The following is an 18373-nucleotide window of genomic DNA, read 5'->3' as shown; positions in this document are numbered from 1 at the left end:
TTAGCATGATAATGAAGTCGTCAAGGGCTGTCGTGCTTGAATGCAATTATCGAAATGCAATTATTGACGTTGGCTTATATCTTTTGTATCAATGTATGAGCGAGCACAATAAAGACCAAAATAGTGGTATGAAACAGTCACGCCTTGACACAGAGTTACAGAAGCAACATAGAAGTGGACGGAGTGTCTTTTCATGTCCATGACTATACGAGCATCGATTTTGATCCCGAGTCCTCTACCCCTCGATGATACAACTCCAATGTCACTGTCATTGGACTTTTTTTTTCCCATGTAGTATCATGACAGTTTGTCGCATCGGTTGACCCAGTGTTTCATCGTCAGGTAATCAATCCCGGACGGACAGGATCCGGAAAAATATCCCCCGCTCGCCTTACTTTTCCCAATGTTCCACCACCTCTACGGATTTGGGGTCCTCGTCCCCGCCGACGGCGTCTTCTTCCCCGACGTTGAGGTCCTGCTTGGCCAGGATGTCGTTGGGCACGGCCCTCTTGCCGTCGAAGATGACGCCGACCTCCTCGAGGGTGATTTTGGAGGTTTCGGGGTAGGTGAAGTAGACCAGGGCGATGACCAGGACGATGATGATGTTGACGACCAGGTAGTACCTCCAGCCAATGTCCTTGAGGGCGACCGGGTTGAGGTAGTTGAAGCCGGTGATGGTGGCCTGGACCAGGAGGTTCTGGGTGCAGATGAGCTTGGGCCGGACGTCGTAGCTCATGCACTCGACCGTGTAGCCGGTGAGGATGCCGTTCCAGGTCGAGGCGTAAAAGGCGTTGAAGACGAAGATGAAGGCGATGACCGGCGGGCCGGCGTTTCTGACCCCGTCCTGGACGTACAGGGCGCTGCAGATGGTCCACGGCAGGAAACCCGCGACGAGCATCCCGCAGAGGGACGTCAACATCATGGGCCGGCGGCCGAACCGGTCAATCACGTAGGCGCCCCAAAAGGCCCAACCCATGTTCCACATGGTCAGGCACCCGTTGATGATGCTCTGGGTGCGGGGGTCCGTGATGCCGATGCCGTCGAGGATCACCACCAGGTAGTACCCGATGATGGTCTGGCCCGTGGCCTGGCTCGCGACCGAACACGTCACCACGACCCAGGTGCGGTGCCGGTTGCCCGGGGTGCGCACGAGGTCGAGCCAGCTCCGGCTGCCGTTCTCCCTCTCGTAGGCCAGCGCCTGGACGATCTCGTTGTACTCGAACCGCGCGAGCGGGTCGGCCTCGTTGCCCCCGCAGTGGATGTCGACGAGGGTCTTGAGCGCCTCTTCGTTGCGGCCTCGGCTGACGAGCCACCGTGGCGACTCGGGCACCCACCACGTCAGGGACAGGGAGATGAGGGAAGGGAACATCTGGATCAACGACACGCTGCGCCAGCTCCAGTCGCTCTTGATTGATAGTGTGCCGAGAGTGATCCAGGCTGCGAGGGTGGCTCCTGTTTCGATTCGAAAAAAAAAGAAAGAGGATCAGCACATGTGCTTTCACACGATAGGGTTTTCGAAAGAGATGTTGCGATCTCCGCGAATGAAGAAGAAAACTTACCAAAGTAGTACAAAGTGTTGAGCAATGTGGACAACTGAGCTCGGTGGGTCGGGTGTGCCAGTTCGGACACGAGCATGGGTGCGGCGGTGTATTCGAAGCTGAGTCCTAACCCGATGACGCATCGTGCCACGGCGAACATGGCGATGCCTTGGGCAAAGGACTGCAAGAAGACGCCGATGATGATGATGACGGCCCCGGAGATGATGATGAGCTTGCGTCCGATCTTTTCAACCAGCCACCAGAGGAAGAATTGTGATATGACTCCGCCCAGACCTTGGGTGCCGTTGAAGATTCCGAGTTGAGCGCCGGTGGGGTGGTGGAAGTACGACTGCCAGTACGTGAGGGTCTGCATGCCGTTCATGATCGAACCGTCGAGACCGTTGGTGGCTTGGACGATGAGCACCACGCACATCCATCCGTACAACTTTCGTAGGTGTTTGTACTTGTACCATGGCTGGTCGAGGAGTTTCTGTACGTCGATGGTGGTGTCGCCTCGTTGGGTACCGATGACAATCTGGTTCTCCAGTGGCGCCATTGCTGGTGCGTCCAAGAAGAGCTGTTGGTTTTAAAACTAGGACGTTCCAAAAGATACACGCAGTGACAAATGTACTTGTGTTTCCCCCGAGGGTAGTAGACTTGATATACATGTCCAGGGGATTGTCCGTCCAGATGTCAATAGCCTAGGGCTGGGAATTGCAACCGCCTACCTAACTCGTAAAATCATCGTCTGACGTTGCATAGGCGATGTGAAGCCTTGGTGTATGTCCAGTAGACTCTTCAACATAGTTAGGTCCAGACTCTCCATCAATGTAATTGCCGTCTGTTCTGTCAGACATTACCCTTGGACGAGAAAGCGAGTACCGGGCACTCTCCGTTCAGAAAAGGTTCAAAAGGTAAAGAGGCTCGCCCGCCACAATTGGGTAATTAGCCTAAAGCACCCAAAACAGCACCCATTGTAACTGTGGCCCGTGGAAGTTAGTTCTGGGCTCGACAAAGAAGAAAGTCGATCAACCCCAACTTGAACGTCCCAAAAACCTGGGGAAATGTTCATCAGTCCACTCATGGTTTTTACCATTACTCCGCGCTGGCCAACAAGGATTCGCCCCCCGCACGTCCCATGTATTTGGCTATTAGCCAGAATTCAGGAGACTTCCTCGGCTATGGCCTTGACCAAAGGTTGGCTTGAAGGTGTATAGCGATTGCGCATCCGAGATTGGTCAGGGTGCTGGTTATGTGAACGAGCATGCCACATTGAGAGAGTCTCACACGGCGAGTGGCCGATGATCCCCGGCAATGAGTGATGCAGGATCGGCATGTCATCGGATTTTGTTGACGACTTCAGCGTTGACAGGGGAAGGAGATGGGTTGAGATAGGCGAGCGTACCCTTGACATCGAGCTGCCGGTGCTATATAATCGTAGATGAAGTTATGGGTCTGTTTGGAGACTTGTCCTGAAGAGCACGAGCTGGTTGTTTCCACAATGGTCAGATCTGTTCTGCCACCAATCCAGCAGTATTCATGTGTTGCGTAATTGTGCGTTGAGGATAGCAGGCTTAGTATGGCCAACGAGCGTACACAGATATCGTCTGTGGGATCGCAATCTTGTAATGGCCTAGCCCTCGGATCGAGGGATTGTTTCACAGTAGAAAGACAATCGCAACTTTCAAATCAACAAACATCGACACGCAGATGCTCCCTGCCTAAATGGTACTTGGTGATACTTGCATGAATAGCCAAGGCAACCAAATTCTGGCCAATTCCCTCTTTCTGGGCGTTCGAGTACGACCTACCCGAAGTAGAGTAATGCCTGGTTGCATGACATTGTATGACCTGGAAGGTGAATAGCGTATTGGCAGTGAAAATTTTGCTGGACATGTTCCATCGTTAGTTCCAGGCCAAATCGGAAATCGCTGGTAACAGCAATTTCACTTCGAGAGCTGAACCCTTGAGTGGCGGCGGTGCCACTGTCATATCACAGCCTTGTCATGATCATCACCAACCACGAGTATGTTAAAATTAGCGGTTTTGCGGGAAACAGGCGTTTCGAGGCTGAAACCTGGCTGATCGTCTCCGTACGGATATGAGCCATGGCATGTTCTATACACGTTGCCAGGGTTGGATGATCATAACGAAAGCTCGCATGTAACTTGCCATTACTCCATATAGACTCGCGTTTTCGGGACAGCGGGTCAGCAGGCCGAGGCGAGTGTAGACTGGTGCATAAAACGGGTAACGAGTACTCGTATCCGAACGAGATGGACATGATTGACGTAGACAAGAGTGGCTGGGAGAAGACGCTGTAGGGAGTTGAAATTAGTTCCGGTCCGGCTAGTGACTGTGGCTTGGCACCGGCGGCATCTGGCGCTGGGCTCCGGCTCAGTCTCAGGCTCTTGGTTCAGGCTGCGCTTGTGTCCGGCCAGCAGCATCTAAACTGGAAAACACCAACATCAGTCGAGGATGACACCCCCTGTATTCTCCCATAACGTCACACCAGATACCAATGTCTATTCGCCTTGACCGCATATTGTAGTTCTCTACATCGTCACTCACATTTGCGCACCTACTTCGCACCGTCGACCAAACAAACCACGGACCCGAAGCCTCCTCGAAATCACCTCGAGACATGCACTCTCACCAGGCAGGGTGTCGGTAACCTCCAAACTCCATGCCAACCCTCACATTCCTTTCCTGACAATTCCGCTGTGTCTGCGATGCGTCCTGGGGCACCCGAACCCGCTCTACCCCTTGTCCCTAACAGCGCCAATACCTCTTCCATCGATGGTACTGCTCGCAAGTCTCACGACAAAACAATCGGCGGTGTCTTTACATACACGGGCGGGTCTGATGTAGAGACGGGCTATCCAGATCACAGGCTGGATCAGCTTAAAAATTTCAGGAACGGCAGCCATCACTCGCTGACTAATGGGCTGCCGAATGGAAATATCAAGGCATCCCGGGACAGGTCACAATCCAAGGCGAGCAGCACACATTCAATAGGAAGCGCAGCAGGGAAACAGACCGACACCTTGTTCAGAAGTCCGCCCTCAGTCGAGGGCCTGAGCAGACTGTCTAGCGTTGAGAATGGGTTGAATGAAGAAGCTACAGGTGCTCCTGTTCAGCTAGGGGGCCACACGCCTGAGTTGGGTAAACTGGACACAAGCCTTCCCCCCGCGAAGCCTGAATACGATCCATACCATATGGTAACAGCCTCGACGGTCCCCGATACTGCGCGATCCGATGGCCAGGCATTGTTTCTACAACCGCCTCGCGCTTCGGGCCCGACTCTCGCTCGTTTTTCCTCCCCGCCTGCAATGCCTCCGTCAGCAGCACTACAAGATCGAACTGTAGACCAATCCTCGAATTCTGAATTACCGAAACTCAGCCACCGCCATACTCTCCAAGTCCCGAAACCTACCATTCCGATCGGACGGAACTCACGAGATTTCTCCTTCGCCGCGGGCCCTTCAGAAGAAGCCTTGTCCACCACCGGCCGCTTCTCCCCCACGAGAGACCACCATGACTCTACGGTCAGGCATAGGAGAGCGTCGCTGGGTCTTGTGCGTAGGACGACCCGGTCAATGCAGTCCGACGCTCATTTAGACGAGGTGGCCCCAGATGAGGATGCGGCGCGATGGACGGAACTGATCAAGCAAAAAAGAGCAAGCAAGAGGAAAAAGAGGGAAGAGGAAGACGACGATCGTGTGGTGGTTGGGAAGAAAGTTGAAGAAGGTCACGTCAATTGGGTCACCGCGTACAATATGCTGACAGGAATTCGATTTACTGTGTCGAGAACAAATGCAAAGATGGACCGTGAATTGACGGATGCCGATTTCGATGCAAAACACAAGTTCAGTTTCGATATCACCGGGAATGAACTGACACCTAGCGCAAAATACGACTTCAAGTTCAAGGACTATGCGCCGTGGGTATTTCGACACCTGCGTGCCATTTTCGGTCTTGATCCAGCGGATTACCTAGTCAGTCTGACTAGCAAGTATATCCTTTCAGAGCTGGGCAGTCCAGGGAAATCTGGATCATTCTTTTATTTCTCGCGAGACTATAAATACATCATCAAGACTATTCACCACGCCGAGCATAAGTTGCTGAGGAGGATCTTACGAGATTATTATCGACATGTTGTGGACAACCCGAACACGCTCATCAGCCAGTTTTACGGTTTGCACAGAGTCAAGATACCTTATGGTCGCAAGATTCACTTTGTTGTGATGAACAACCTATTCCCACCCCATCGGGATATTCATCAAATGTTCGACTTGAAAGGCTCGACAATAGGGAGAGACTTTAGGGAAGAGGATCTGGCAAGCAACCCTAGGGCAACTCTGAAAGACTTGAACTGGCTACGTAGGGACAAGCACCTCGAATTCGATGCACGGATACGTCAGATTTTCCTGGAACAGTTAAAGCGAGACGTTTCACTGTTGCAAAGGCTTCAGATAATGGACTATTCCCTTCTGGTTGGAATTCATGACCTTGCGAAAGGCAATGAGGAGAACCTGCGCGAAGCTACACTGCAAGTTTTCCAGCCAGGAGGAGAAGAAGACGATCAAACTCCTTCAATGCTGATTAGAACTCCATCTCGACTTGAAAGTGCACGAAAGGCACGAGAGTTGAGGCTGACGCTCAAGAAGGAGAAGCCTGTACCTATGGGCATGGTACAAAGAAAGATGCCGTCTGAGATGTCTTCGGGGGATGAAAGACAATTTCGCATATTCTACAATTATGATGGGGGTATCAGGGGTACGCATGAAGATGGTCAAGGGGGAGATTCCGTTTACTATCTTGGTGTCATCGATTGCTTGACACACGTAAGTCCACCTTTCACGTCTAGATGGCGGTAACTAACTGGTGACAGTATGGTATAATCAAGCGTATTGAGCATTTCTGGAAGGGCCTTTCGGCCCCTCGGACGCAGATTTCTCCCATTCCTCCTCAAGCATATGGCGACCGGTTTCTTAACTTCGTTACCGGCATTACCATGACCCAAGAGGAGGCTGATCGAAGGAGAGCGCAAGACAGCCGGCCTTCTGGAACCCAGACTCAGAATTTCTCAATAGATAGCCAACGACAACTCCCAAGAGAGAGTCACGGAAGCGACAGAGAAGCCTCTGTACATTCTCCACCCATGAGCCCTGGGGCTGTGGAAAAGACCATGCGTAAAGCGCAGAAGCAGACAGATAAATCTACTCCGGCTGACAAAGGCCGGCGTGGAAGCGAAGAGGAAAAGCCCGAGCGAATATTAAGAACAACCGAAGAGTCTAAGGGGCCGACGTTACTCCCAGTGGTCTCAGAAGCGGGTGAGAATGGGGATCACAACGAGAAACGACTCTTGAATGCTCCAGATGAAAGATCAGAGTGTAAAGGGCCGCTTTCGGCCTCGCCAGAACCTATTGCACCATCGATACCCGGACTGCGCAGAGTCTCACCATCAACAGTAGCGACTGCGACTGACATCGCCGATGATACCAGTATATCGAGCCCGGACGTGGTTGACTTTGCCGATCCATGCCAACCAGAGGAGCGTGAAAAAGGTGTCGACAATGTTTTGGGCAAGAAGCCTCCTCGCATTGCCAGTGACTTGATACAGCCTCAGTCACCTTTTGGTGATGGTCTTTTACAGTCGATGCAGGAGCGTATGGAGCCGAAGACTCAGTGAACCACCCGTGTGAATGAAGTCTCGCATCGAGCAAAGGGCTTTTGACATGCATTGCGACTGCGCTGTCCCAACCAGGTCGACCAATGGTATATATTTGATTGGTTTTGGCAGAGTCTGGGGCCAAACGATGACTGACACAATTTATTTTTCCTTTCATGTATGATCTGCACTCGGTGTAGAGCACCGATCCAAGCCCGCGAAGAAAGCAAAGAGCATTTTTTCCCATGTTGTCTTGAAATGAACTTGATGCCCGCAGTGACAAGGGTTATTTCCTTTTTCTCTTCTTTCCTACTCCTTATCGCACATGGATATCTTTTGTTCAGCTTTGGGTGTGCACGATTCCGCAAAGTCATAGAGAGAGAGTTTGAACAGCCTTATCGAGCAAAAAGGGACTTCAGCATTCTGGTTATAGAGAGCGTTTGTTATGGGGTAGGAGTTGGGAGCGGTGAATTCATGCCAGCCCATAAAAGCTATTTCGATCTGGTAGACCAGACTACCCTACTAGGTATCTACCTAATCCTTGGAGGCATTTGTACATCAGGGTAAAAGATCATACTACTCGTGATAGGTGCTCTAGTGAATGTTCGGCGATTTCTGAACGAGGTATATACAAATGAGCCTGTTTCTGAGAGACTTGGAGTGAGGCGTTGGCTGACCGTACTGCGGAGTATTGGGGAGTCGGATGCATGCCCGTTATCGTACTCGCTTTACCTACCCTCTTTAGCTCGTGCAAATTTTCGTTTCCGATAGCGGGGAGGAAAAACACTCGGGGACTTTTGGTGCGGTGAGGAAATCAAATCCCAGCATTTGACCGACGCCGAATTTCACGAATTCCTTCTTACCTCTCCTACCTATACAGCCTTCGAAGTTCCTGCTCACTCTTCTCATCCAGCTTCCTTCTATTTCCTGCATCCAGTCAAGCACTGTTACACAGACTATTCCTTAGCCACTCATCACCCCCCACGGCCAACACAGTCATCATGCCCGAAGCCTCTACCCTCGGAGTCAAGAGGAAGCGTTCCAGTATGTTCCCTCATACCAGAAGTTGTTTTAGTGCAGCTCGAAGATGCCCGACGACGATTCGTTTGACAAGTTTGTCGAAGAGATATTTGACTCATTGTATTCTACCTCCATAGGAACGCAGTCTCTTCCCCCACCCGAACTCCCGCGGCTTGTGGCCGAACAACACGTGCCTATCTCGGCCAGCGATAAAGACACAAAGCGATTAATCGTCGTCTTGTCCAATGCAAGCCTCGAAACTTACAAGGCGGCCCATAGCGGGAAGTCCGGCAAAGAAGAGAAGTATTCGCTGTTGAACAGTGACGAACACATTGGCGTGATGCGCAAGATGGGCCGTGATATTAGTGATGCGAGACCGGATATCACACATCAGGTGGCTATATATCCCACTTCGATGCTAGTGGCGAGCTGACTTCAACGTTCAGTGCCTGCTTACGCTCCTGGATTCGCCCATCAACAAGGCCGGAAGACTGCAGATCTTCATCCACACTGCTAAAGGCGTCTTGATCGAAGTCAACCCAAGCGTGCGTATCCCGCGAACCTTTAAACGATTCGCCGGTCTCATGGTTCAACTACTACACCGGCTTTCAATCCGATCAGTCAACTCTCAAGAAAAATTGCTCAAGGTCATCAAAAACCCCATCACGGACCATTTACCACCCAATTGCCGGAAAGTGACGCTGAGTTTCGATGCAGACGTGGTCCGTGTCAGAGACTATGTTGACAAGCTTGCTCCCACCGAAAGCATCTGCGTTTTCGTCGGTGCTATGGCCAAGGGAAAAGACGACTTCGCCGATGCCTTCAAAGACGAGTCCATCAGTATCAGCAACTACAGTCTCAGTGCCAGTGTGACGTGTAGCAAATTTTGTCACGCCTGCGAAGACTCCTGGGACATCATTTGATGACGCATCGGTATGTTCTACTAATTTCTCTCACCTACCAGATATTTCTCATCTCAGCGGCACTTCTGCACGACCTGGATCACAACATCTGGGCCACGTTGCACGAAACATTGCCTGCTTTGCATTGGGGGAGTTGGATCTGGCGTTTGTTTTCACAACAAGACATACTTGGTTCAACATACCTCAAGGCGATTCCTTTCGTCGGTGAATCGTAGGTGCATGTCAACCTGCCCTACATCTTAAAAGCCAATATGGTAGAATCTACGGAGGACAGATTTGATGACAAGACTTGTTGTCTTGTGCGAGAAATTATCATGACTGGACATCATATAGGAATGGACACAGGTACATCGATAGCCAGCTCCCATGCCCCTTTGTGATAAGGCCACGGAGAAGAGAGGCCAGCATTCCTGCTACATCCAGTACGAACCAAAATTAGGAGGAGCCTCGTTTCGATGTATGACAGCGTCGGGTTGGAATTCGTTACGCTAGATTGTCCCACTGTCACCCCAGCACCGTGTAGCTGATGCCAGTGGCCAGATGAGATTATGCAGCGTAGCTTACAATACCTATCAACCCACGCCAAGCGCATTGATCCTTTCTTTCGCCGCCCAAATCCAACATATGTGGACGTGTTTCCAACTAGAATAGGCGCGGTGAGCATCACTTTCCCCGAATGAGGAGGCATGTGATCTTGTGCATTTGCGCCCGACCGATTCACGATGAGCCTTCAGTGAGTGAATGACCGACTAAGCACTCGGCAGGTACTGTAGAATACAAGGACTGGTGCTTGTATGTCGGCGTCGGGAGGCTTCGGTAAAGCACGGCTGATGCCTCACCAACCACCCTCCTATTCCTTGTGCCGAGTAGGGAGTACGGGATGCGGATACTTTCCTTCAAACCACCTGCGTGTATGCAGCCTCACCACAACCACCGCCCAATTCGACCACTACACCAGACCCATGATTTGGGACTATGCCGACTATTTCTGCGCCCCGGTGCTGTCAGGGTAGGTGACTTCAACGTGGCACCCTGTCGAGCGTTCTTCGCCGACTTTTCTCATTCGCCGCCTCCAGTAATAGCTGGCTGATCTTCTCGCCTCACCCAATGCAGCAAAACAAACTCCTTCGCCTCAACCCTGTGGATGGCTTCCTACTCGTACCTACGTAGTTCGTGCTTCTGCATTAGCTTTCCACTCAGGCTCCTTCTGCCACATCCTGACCTGGTCATAACCACTCGCTTCGAGGTATTTCTGTCCGATGGCGTCGGTGCAGGTACCGTACTTTTCCAGACTTCGGAGTTCTGCTCTTGACGATATCAACGAGGTGATCATCCTGACGGTGTTGTGGTGCTGGTGCCTGCAAATCAATGCTACAATCAGCAGCAATATTAAAGCAGGTGGACGAAAACCCATACGAGAAGCTCGTCTCGGACACTCCAATTGTCAATCACCACTTGTTGTGTGCTTATTGTTCATACTACTACTTAAATATACCTCGCCATCCTGTCCTGGTCGGTGATTTGCTTCGACCTTCACGATCCAGGCCTTTGTGCTACTCACTGTCATTCAGCTCTCGACCTTTCCATCGTCCAGAGACGACCTGCGATCCACAGTCTGAGATAACAAGCTTGTGTTCCGGAGCTTTTGCGAGGAACAGTCTCGCCGGCTCCAGTCCACCCAATCCGTGAACCAGAACACCAAGGCTCGCGCCTGACAACAAGACCCAGAAGGACATAAAAACGCAGAGGCTATTGTCGACTGACAATAGTTGCTCAAGCATAAAAAGCCTCACCTGGTCCCGGAGGAGATTTTGATCCTTGATCACCGCCATCCTCACCTCAAAAATCCTACCTACCATGCCCTCCTCCATCACGCTTACCGTCAGCCATCTTCCAACGTCGACATCCTTCTTCCTCTCCGCACTGCAACCACTGAACTACGTGTTTCGCGGGAGACAAGAACAGACAATTGGCTTTGGTCCCAAGGATCCACCTACTGCACTTGCAGATTTCTGGATCACACAAGAAATCCCCGGCGTGCCAGCTGGGGCCGCTCATGTGGCTTTCCCTGCCACATCTCGCGAGAAGGTTCAGGACTTCTTCTTCGCGGCTCTCAAAGCTGGCGGCAAGATTCACGGTGAACCATGCCAGCGTGATGCTTCGGGATACTACTCTGCCGCCGTGATCGATTTCGATGGGAACTCCATCGAAGCAGTTTATCGTCCTGCTCTTGACGAAGCAAACAAGGAGAATTTACCAGGTGATTTAAAGACCACTGTTTCACGAAAGGCCATGTCCGTTGCTGCATCAGCCAAAGCACCCTCGACCGTTGCACCTGCGAAAAGCACTGTGTCCTTCGCCAAAGCACCTACAGTTGTTTCACAGGCACACAGCCGACCAGGTGCAGCACCCACGGTGGTCTCGCAAGCACAGAGCAAAGCACCATCACAAGCTCGCAGTGTCACCGCACCATCTCGCATCTCCACCACAACCGCCAAACCCGCCGAGCAAGCAGCCCCGAAGCCCAAACAAGGCGATGTCCTGGATACACTCATGCAAGAAGCTCGTAATGCAGCAACTGTCGCTCGTGACCTGGTAAATTCAGTCCGCCCGAATCTCAATACACCGGAGTCCACGGGCGGTACTTCCACAGGAAACGGTGCAGGTGAAGCAATTGTCGGCGCCACGATCTTAGGTGTCGCAGCTGGGGCTGCACTCCACTACGCATTCAGTAATCGATCCAAGGAGAGCCAGAATAATGACAATGCTGACGCTGAGCAGCGTCCGTCCGTGATTGGACGCAGCAAGACCGAGCCGGCGGCACTGATGATGCATCCTGAGTACGAATACGAATATGCATACTCATCGGGAGGCAGTGCGGCGTGCTACGAAGGGCCCAATGGACGAGTGGTCCGTATGTACAGAGCCATCGAGCCCGCCCCGTCTGCCTACAGTGAAGGTATTGGGCACAGGGTGATAGAGATGCACGACAACGACGCACGCTCCTCACATCTCGCATTGCCGGCACCGTCACGTTCTGGGTCGAAAGCAGGATCTCGTGCCGGATCAGAATATGCGTCGACTGTGCGTCCAGCGAGCAGATCGCGCAGAATGAGTATCGATTCCGGGTTTGGACCTGGTCCTAAAGATGTACTCGCTGGGGAGAAGAGTGTGATTTCGGTGGCGAGCAAGGGAAGCAAGGCCAGTGCGACTTCGAAGATGAGTAGGCAGAGTAAGAAGAGTGGAATGACGGCGACCCCGCCGACGAGTTATCGTGCACCAACAGTTTTGACCACTGCAGATACGCAGGCCAGTGGCTCCAAGTCTAAGTCGAGGTCATCTTCAAAGTCGAAGACGCGGTCAGGGAGCGTGAGTAGGCTTATGTGCCGCATCGGTGGGAGCGAGGCTGATGGCCCGGCCGCTGGAGAGGAGAGTAGGGGTCGCAGTCGCTCCAGGTCTCGAGTGAGTCACGAGAGTAGACACAGCAGACGAGAAGATGTTGATGGAGGAGATGGCGATGGCGCGAGGACAGTACTGCACGTGTCAGAATCGTTGAAACGTGTGGTCAGTCGAACGCATTCAATCAGCCGCGGCCAGGGAGGTGGTGGATCGAGAGTCTCCCGCGCCTCGTCCAAGTCCAGACAACCTCACGAGTATCCTCTTCCTCCGTCGCGAGCCGCAACTTGGGCCGGTGGTGCAGGCAGTGAAGCAGGTGGAAGTGGCGCTGGTGGGAGTTTTGTGTCTGCTCGGTCTCGACCCAGTCCAGGCCATGTTGTGAGCGCCCCCAGGACCATCATCGGCAAGTTGAACCCTTTGCGCGTCAAGGATTTTGCGGACAGACGTGAGGTGGACGATACTATGTCGACGGTTTCGAAGCAGAAAGATCTGGCGAAACTGGACATCCCGGATCGTGAGGTCAGACCTGAGGACAGCGTGAGTCAGATTAGTGTGCAGTCCGCTCGCAGCAGAAGGTCTGAGAAGGCTGGGAGCAAGGCCGGAAGCAGAAGAGGATGATTTACATTCGGGATAGGCTTGTGGCAGTAATATTTTTTCAGGGTGTGGGAATCAGAGGACTTGTTGAGCATTGCGCTTTCGAGAGCGAGTTTGAGGCGTTGCTAAGTACGACCACAGCAAAAACAACGATTTTCTCAGATATCAGAGACGGGGGGAACTTGGCTCCTATCAGCATCAATAGATGATATTTTGTTTTTGTTGCCCTTCTTATGGCTTCTGCATGGTATCACGGGATGAGTAGGATGAAGATGAAGGTGCTCGCGAGAGTACACGGGGATACTCAACACTCCATACCTGAAGAGCATGGCAATTGTCATTCCCACCTGTTCGTTCACCATCCTGTTCTGGCCTGGTGCCCGTGCGGGCTGCAGATCGGTACCTGGACTAGACTGCTCTGGATGTTAGTCATGGGCTTAGTGGGCGGCCCCTGAAAAGGACTCTGCGCCCGGATCCTCTACCGCCCGCAGCCACGCCCGCTCCCTAAACTGTCGCTCCCGGCGCCTAAAAATCCTATACCCCGGACTTTTCTGATGAGCCTCACATACGGTCATTGATTTTCTCATCTTATTCTCTTCCATTGCTTTTTTTTCAAGGTTGACTTCCCTCCTTTTGTCTGCGAGAATGGCTGGCCCTGCGCGTGCCACCGGTGGAAGACGACTTTGCAACTGTATCACACTCATTGCTGTTTCTGTGACCACGCTCCTTCTTTTCCGTCCCATCGTCACCTTCGTTCTACCTCTAAACATCGACAATCCCTTACCTACCACCACCACGGTCATTCCAAGCGGCTTCAACTGGACATCCCTAATCCCTCACAATCCCCCAAAGTCTATCACACCCTTGCCGTCGGGTAAATTCCATTCTTTCGCCGTTCAACATGAATTTGAACCCGAGTCCCCGTCCGACTCCTCGAAACGCTTGTCGCGTCGAACGGCCGTCAAATCTGCGTTCGACAAATGCTGGAAAAATTACAAAGCCCACGCGTGGCTGAGAGACGAGTTGGAACCGTTGTCTGGATCGGGAAAAGATACGTATGGAGGCTGGGCAGCCACATTGGTCGACTCCTTGGACACCCTCTGGATCATGGACCTCCAGTCTGACTTCCGCGAGGCGGTCAAAGCCGTCTCTGTCCTCGACTGGGCCAACACTACGGGAACGGCCTGCAACATGTTTGAAACCAACATTCGTTACCTCGGGGGCCTGCTCGCGGCCTTTGATTTGAGTCAAGAGCCGGTTCTCTTGGCCAAAGCCGTCGAGCTCGGCGACATGCTGTATGCCGGCTTTGACACTCCCAACAGGATCCCTCCTTTTTGGCTCAACTTTGAGCAGGCGAAACAGGGGTCCCTGATTGCAGAGACGCATCAGATCTCGGCGTCTGTCGGGTCATTCTCTTTGGAGTTCACTCGTTTATCACAGATCACAGGCGACCCCAAGTACTACTCGGCCGTTGCACATCTGACCTCAGTCTTTGAGGAGTCTCAAAACTCCACGGCCATGCCTGGGATGTGGCCTACGTTCATCGATGCCCGAAATGCCCGGTTCGATGAGAATAGCTTCACACTAGGAGCCTTGGCCGACTCTCTTTATGAATATCTGCCCAAGATGTACTCTCTGGTTGGCGGCCAAGAGAAGATATACGAAAAGATGTACCTGGATGCCATGGATGCCGTCAAGAAGCATTTACTCTTTCGACCCACGACCCCGGACAACAAAGATATACTCTTCTCTGGCTCTGCCACCGTCAGTCAAGGTGTTGTCACGCTAGGTCATGAAGGACAACATTTGAGTTGCTTCGCTGGAGGGATGTTCATTCTTGGAGGGAAGCTCTTCTCCCGCCCTGACCATCTCGACATTGGTGCAAAACTTACTCATGGCTGTGCCTATGCCTATGAAGCGTTCCCGACAGGGATCATGCCGGAGATATTCGACATGATGCACTGTGCGTCGCTTGATGGCTGTGAATGGGACGAACAGCGATGGCAGAATCAAGGCAATCTCGACCTACCACGTGGGTTTGCCCGCGTACAATCCCCATCCTACATCCTTCGTCCCGAGGCCATCGAGAGCATCTTCATCCTGTATCGCACTACGGGAGACAAAACCCTGCAAGACCTGGCATGGAGAATGTTTCAGTCCATTCAGAAGGCCACGGAAACACCGTACGGTAATGCTGGTATTGAAGACGTTAATGCCGTCAATGGTAAGATTCAACAGAAAAACTCCATGGAGGTATGTTCGACCCTGTCAATGTGAAGAAGTAACGGCTGACCAAATTGTAGAGTTTCTGGCTTGCCGAAACGCTCAAGTATTTCTACTTGATCTTTTCTGAATCTGATCTCATCAATCTTGATGATTATGTTTTGAACACTGAGGCGCATCCACTTCGGCGTCCAGTGCCGCATTATTCCTCCAGAATTTCGTATAATTGAGGAATCGCAGATAGGCGTAACTCAGATGAGATAAATGATATAATGACGTCCGCACCGCTGTAATAAGGTCGGGGCTTGTGGTTTTTGAAAGATACTGTACGGGTGAAATACCGTCGACAAGAGACATGCTCAGCCTTGTGCAGCCTCGTTGTTCATGTCCCGATCGTCTATGACGCGCCTCGACTTAGCACCCGCGTGTTTTCTCCACATAAATTTTTCATGCGATTGCCAGAATATCCGCAAACGGAGGCAGAATCTTGATTCCCATAAGACGATTTCTACGGCCACATAGACGAGCACCACACTCCTTGAGCTCCAGACTCCGATGAGAGTGCAACTACTGAGCGCACACAAATGCGGCTCACACTCGATCCAAACCTTCGGAGCTCTTGACTCGACTTCACCACGATGGCTTCTTCCTGCCGTCGCCGTTCAGCGTCGAAACAAGTCAACCACACTTCCCTCACCTCTTGCTGCTCAATCAAAGTCCCTTCTCGACCAGACGACTCCTAATCCTGTAACCTTATTCTACGACTCCGACCAAAAGCATCCCCGAATATCCCTGAAACCTTACCCAGCCCACGTGCAACGCAGTATTCATCGAGACCTTTCAAGCACACATCCAGCGCCGCTGAGCACTCCTCCACCTCTCAAACGAACAGACTATGACGACGGCCAGATCCCCCTGAGTGATAAAGTCTATCGCCTCTTCAAGGTTGGAAAAGCGTATTTGCAGTTCTACAAGACTGGCTTCAAGAACGTATGGGGTAACTACAAAGAATTGAGGACGATTCGTGCTAGACTGCGCACGGACAAGTTTGAAGACTTGATCAAGTATGGCAGATCGGGTGTTGCTTCAAGAGAAGGACAAGGCTCCGAATTTCGAAGACAAGGTGTCAAGCAAGATGGCCAAGCGGCACCTGTACTGACGAGACGAGAGTATCAACTCGCACTCCGGACACGGCACGACTTGCTCAAACTTGTCCCTTTCTCTTTGATATTCGCCATCTGTGGCGAGTTCACACCTCTCATCATCCTGGCCATTGGCTCTGCGGTGGTTCCATACCCGTGTCGGATTCCTCAGCAAGAACGAAAGGACTTTTTGAGACCTTCAAAGACTGAATCCGCTGTTGAGAAAGCTCTCGCCCGATTTTCTGACCCGACTCGTCGGTCTGGGGACACCCAACGGGAATCCGCCCTCGATCTGAAGTGGGACTGGCGGCACGAGTTCATCTATGCTTACCGACTACATCTGAACCCGTTTCTCACTCCTCTTCCACTCCTCGGCTCACTCTGGCACAACATGTACGCTCTCCCTCGTCTACGCAAGCACTGCTCTCATATCATCTGTGATACTGTCCTCATCCAAAGGGAAGGTGGCTTCGCCAAACTCTCACCCCGAGAGGTCTTTCTATGGAGTCTCAATTACGGTCTCCGCAGCTCGACACAGTATTTAAGTGACCAAGCACGCAAGGGCTTACCGATCGATGTGGACTCGCAAGAACTGAAAAAAGCTTTGCTTCCCGTCGTCGAGGCCGAGGCAGAGTACATCGTCAATGTGGACTGGTCGCGAGTCAAGCCTGAGGATCAGTGGCGCGCCGTTTTCCGACCGGTCGGAAGCGTAACACCTGATGACCTGTACTGTCTGAGCCGGTCTTAGTCCGTTTTCCAACAAAGGGAAACGAGGACCATACACTGGAAGCTGATCATATGGTCGAATGTGCCCGCGTATGCGCATGCACATGTTCCTTCGGCGCAAGAACTTGTGACTCGCTGACCATTTGCACTTTGGATAGTCCCTACGATTTTGCAGATGCGGTGTTCTCATGTACATAACTTCCCTGTACCAACAATGTTTCGGTACCTCTCCATGCTATATGCATGATGACGATAGCGAGCAGCGGATTTCAGAATATGAAGCACCGCCAGAACGAGAAAGGATAGTTCGTGCCAACATCATGCGTTGGTCAATTGCTGCCCAAAATGCTTCAGCTGCATTCAGATTTCCAAACCCCACGCCCACCTTGATCACGCTTTTAATAACACTCACCCTCTTCCCTATCGTATCGCCTTTCTATTTCAGCACATGATCTGCACGTTGCGAATGCCCTCAGTTTCATCTCGCTGATACAACACTGGGCCTCAAGAATCACGCTCAGCCTCGTCGCAATGCATGAGTTCTCATCCAAGTCCTTCGGCTACCCTTCTCCGTCTATGCCGGCTCTTCCAATTGATAGTCATTGAGTTGGCTTGGTGTGTGCCCTCCCGGAGCAGCTCCCAGCCGCCAAAGCCATGTTGGAGGACGAAAATCAGCCAGACGCAAGACAAGTGTCGGACGATGACAATACCTACGTGCCGGGATGGATGCAAGGACAACAATGCGGTGTTGGCGTACTTGCCTGCAAGGGTATATGGCACGGTCTCCGCGGCGACTGCCGCTAAAGACATGTTGAAGACGTCCTACTTCGTGGATTGGTGTAAAGTTTGACCACCTGATTGGAAGTACGGCGGCGTCATGCGGCATGATTATCGAAAGCATTTACGAAATGGAGTGTTTGAGCGAAGGGAAAATCTACCGGATCCTCGACATTGCTCCTGACTGTACTGAACATAGTTAAATCACGACATAGGCAGCTCGGCATAAGTTCAACGAGATAAAGGACAATCCGGTATCATCTGCTGGCTTCAACGGTCCATGAATTGAAGGTGGTCGAACATGTATTGAGATGCTAATTGGGCAGTAGACTACTACCTTGGTCTAAACGTTCAGGATTC

The 18373-nt window shown here is 51.9% G+C and overlaps 6 protein-coding genes across 6 annotated transcripts; 5 read left to right on the top strand and 1 right to left on the bottom strand.

The window, feature by feature from the left end:
• Positions 1-127: 127 nt before the first annotated feature.
• On the bottom strand, positions 128-3810 carry PV06_00921 (uncharacterized protein). The gene is made up of 2 exons (XM_016401482.1): positions 1560-3810; positions 128-1452 (listed from the first exon to the last, which is right to left on the bottom strand). Exons 1-2 carry the CDS (start codon positions 2092-2094, stop codon positions 392-394), a joined length of 1596 nt encoding a protein of 531 aa, XP_016268535.1. The 5' UTR covers positions 2095-3810; the 3' UTR covers positions 128-391.
• A 164-nt stretch (positions 3811-3974) lies between these two features.
• Positions 3975-7786, top strand: PV06_00920 (uncharacterized protein). Its single transcript, XM_016401481.1, has 2 exons — positions 3975-6385; positions 6433-7786. The coding sequence occupies exons 1-2, from the start codon at positions 4271-4273 to the stop codon at positions 7231-7233; spliced, it is 2916 nt and encodes a 971-aa protein (XP_016268534.1). The 5' UTR covers positions 3975-4270; the 3' UTR covers positions 7234-7786.
• Positions 7787-8299: 513 nt separating this feature from the next.
• PV06_00919 (ribosomal RNA small subunit methyltransferase NEP1) lies at positions 8300-9740 on the top strand (the record flags this gene model as incomplete). Its single annotated transcript, XM_016401480.1, has 2 exons — positions 8300-8626; positions 8679-9740. 2 exons carry the CDS (start codon positions 8300-8302, stop codon positions 9153-9155), a joined length of 804 nt encoding a protein of 267 aa, XP_016268533.1. The 3' UTR covers positions 9156-9740.
• Positions 9741-10344: 604 nt separating this feature from the next.
• PV06_00918 (uncharacterized protein) lies at positions 10345-13490 on the top strand. The gene has a single exon (XM_016401479.1). The coding sequence runs from the start codon at positions 11013-11015 to the stop codon at positions 13167-13169; it is 2157 nt and encodes a 718-aa protein (XP_016268532.1). The 5' UTR covers positions 10345-11012; the 3' UTR covers positions 13170-13490.
• Positions 13491-13744: 254 nt separating this feature from the next.
• Positions 13745-15649, top strand: PV06_00917 (uncharacterized protein). The gene is made up of 2 exons (XM_016401478.1): positions 13745-15398; positions 15449-15649. Exons 1-2 carry the CDS (start codon positions 13791-13793, stop codon positions 15596-15598), a joined length of 1758 nt encoding a protein of 585 aa, XP_016268531.1. The 5' UTR covers positions 13745-13790; the 3' UTR covers positions 15599-15649.
• A 230-nt stretch (positions 15650-15879) lies between these two features.
• On the top strand, positions 15880-17608 carry PV06_00916 (uncharacterized protein). Its single transcript, XM_016401477.1, has one exon. The coding sequence runs from the start codon at positions 15924-15926 to the stop codon at positions 17256-17258; it is 1335 nt and encodes a 444-aa protein (XP_016268530.1). The 5' UTR covers positions 15880-15923; the 3' UTR covers positions 17259-17608.
• The last annotated feature ends 765 nt before the right edge of the window (positions 17609-18373 follow it).

The sequence above is a fragment of the Exophiala oligosperma genome (genome assembly GCF_000835515.1).
Source record: "Exophiala oligosperma strain CBS 72588 unplaced genomic scaffold supercont1.1, whole genome shotgun sequence".
Lineage (NCBI taxonomy): Eukaryota > Fungi > Ascomycota > Eurotiomycetes > Chaetothyriales > Herpotrichiellaceae > Exophiala > Exophiala oligosperma.
This window is presented reverse-complemented; position numbering and strand designations above follow the sequence as displayed.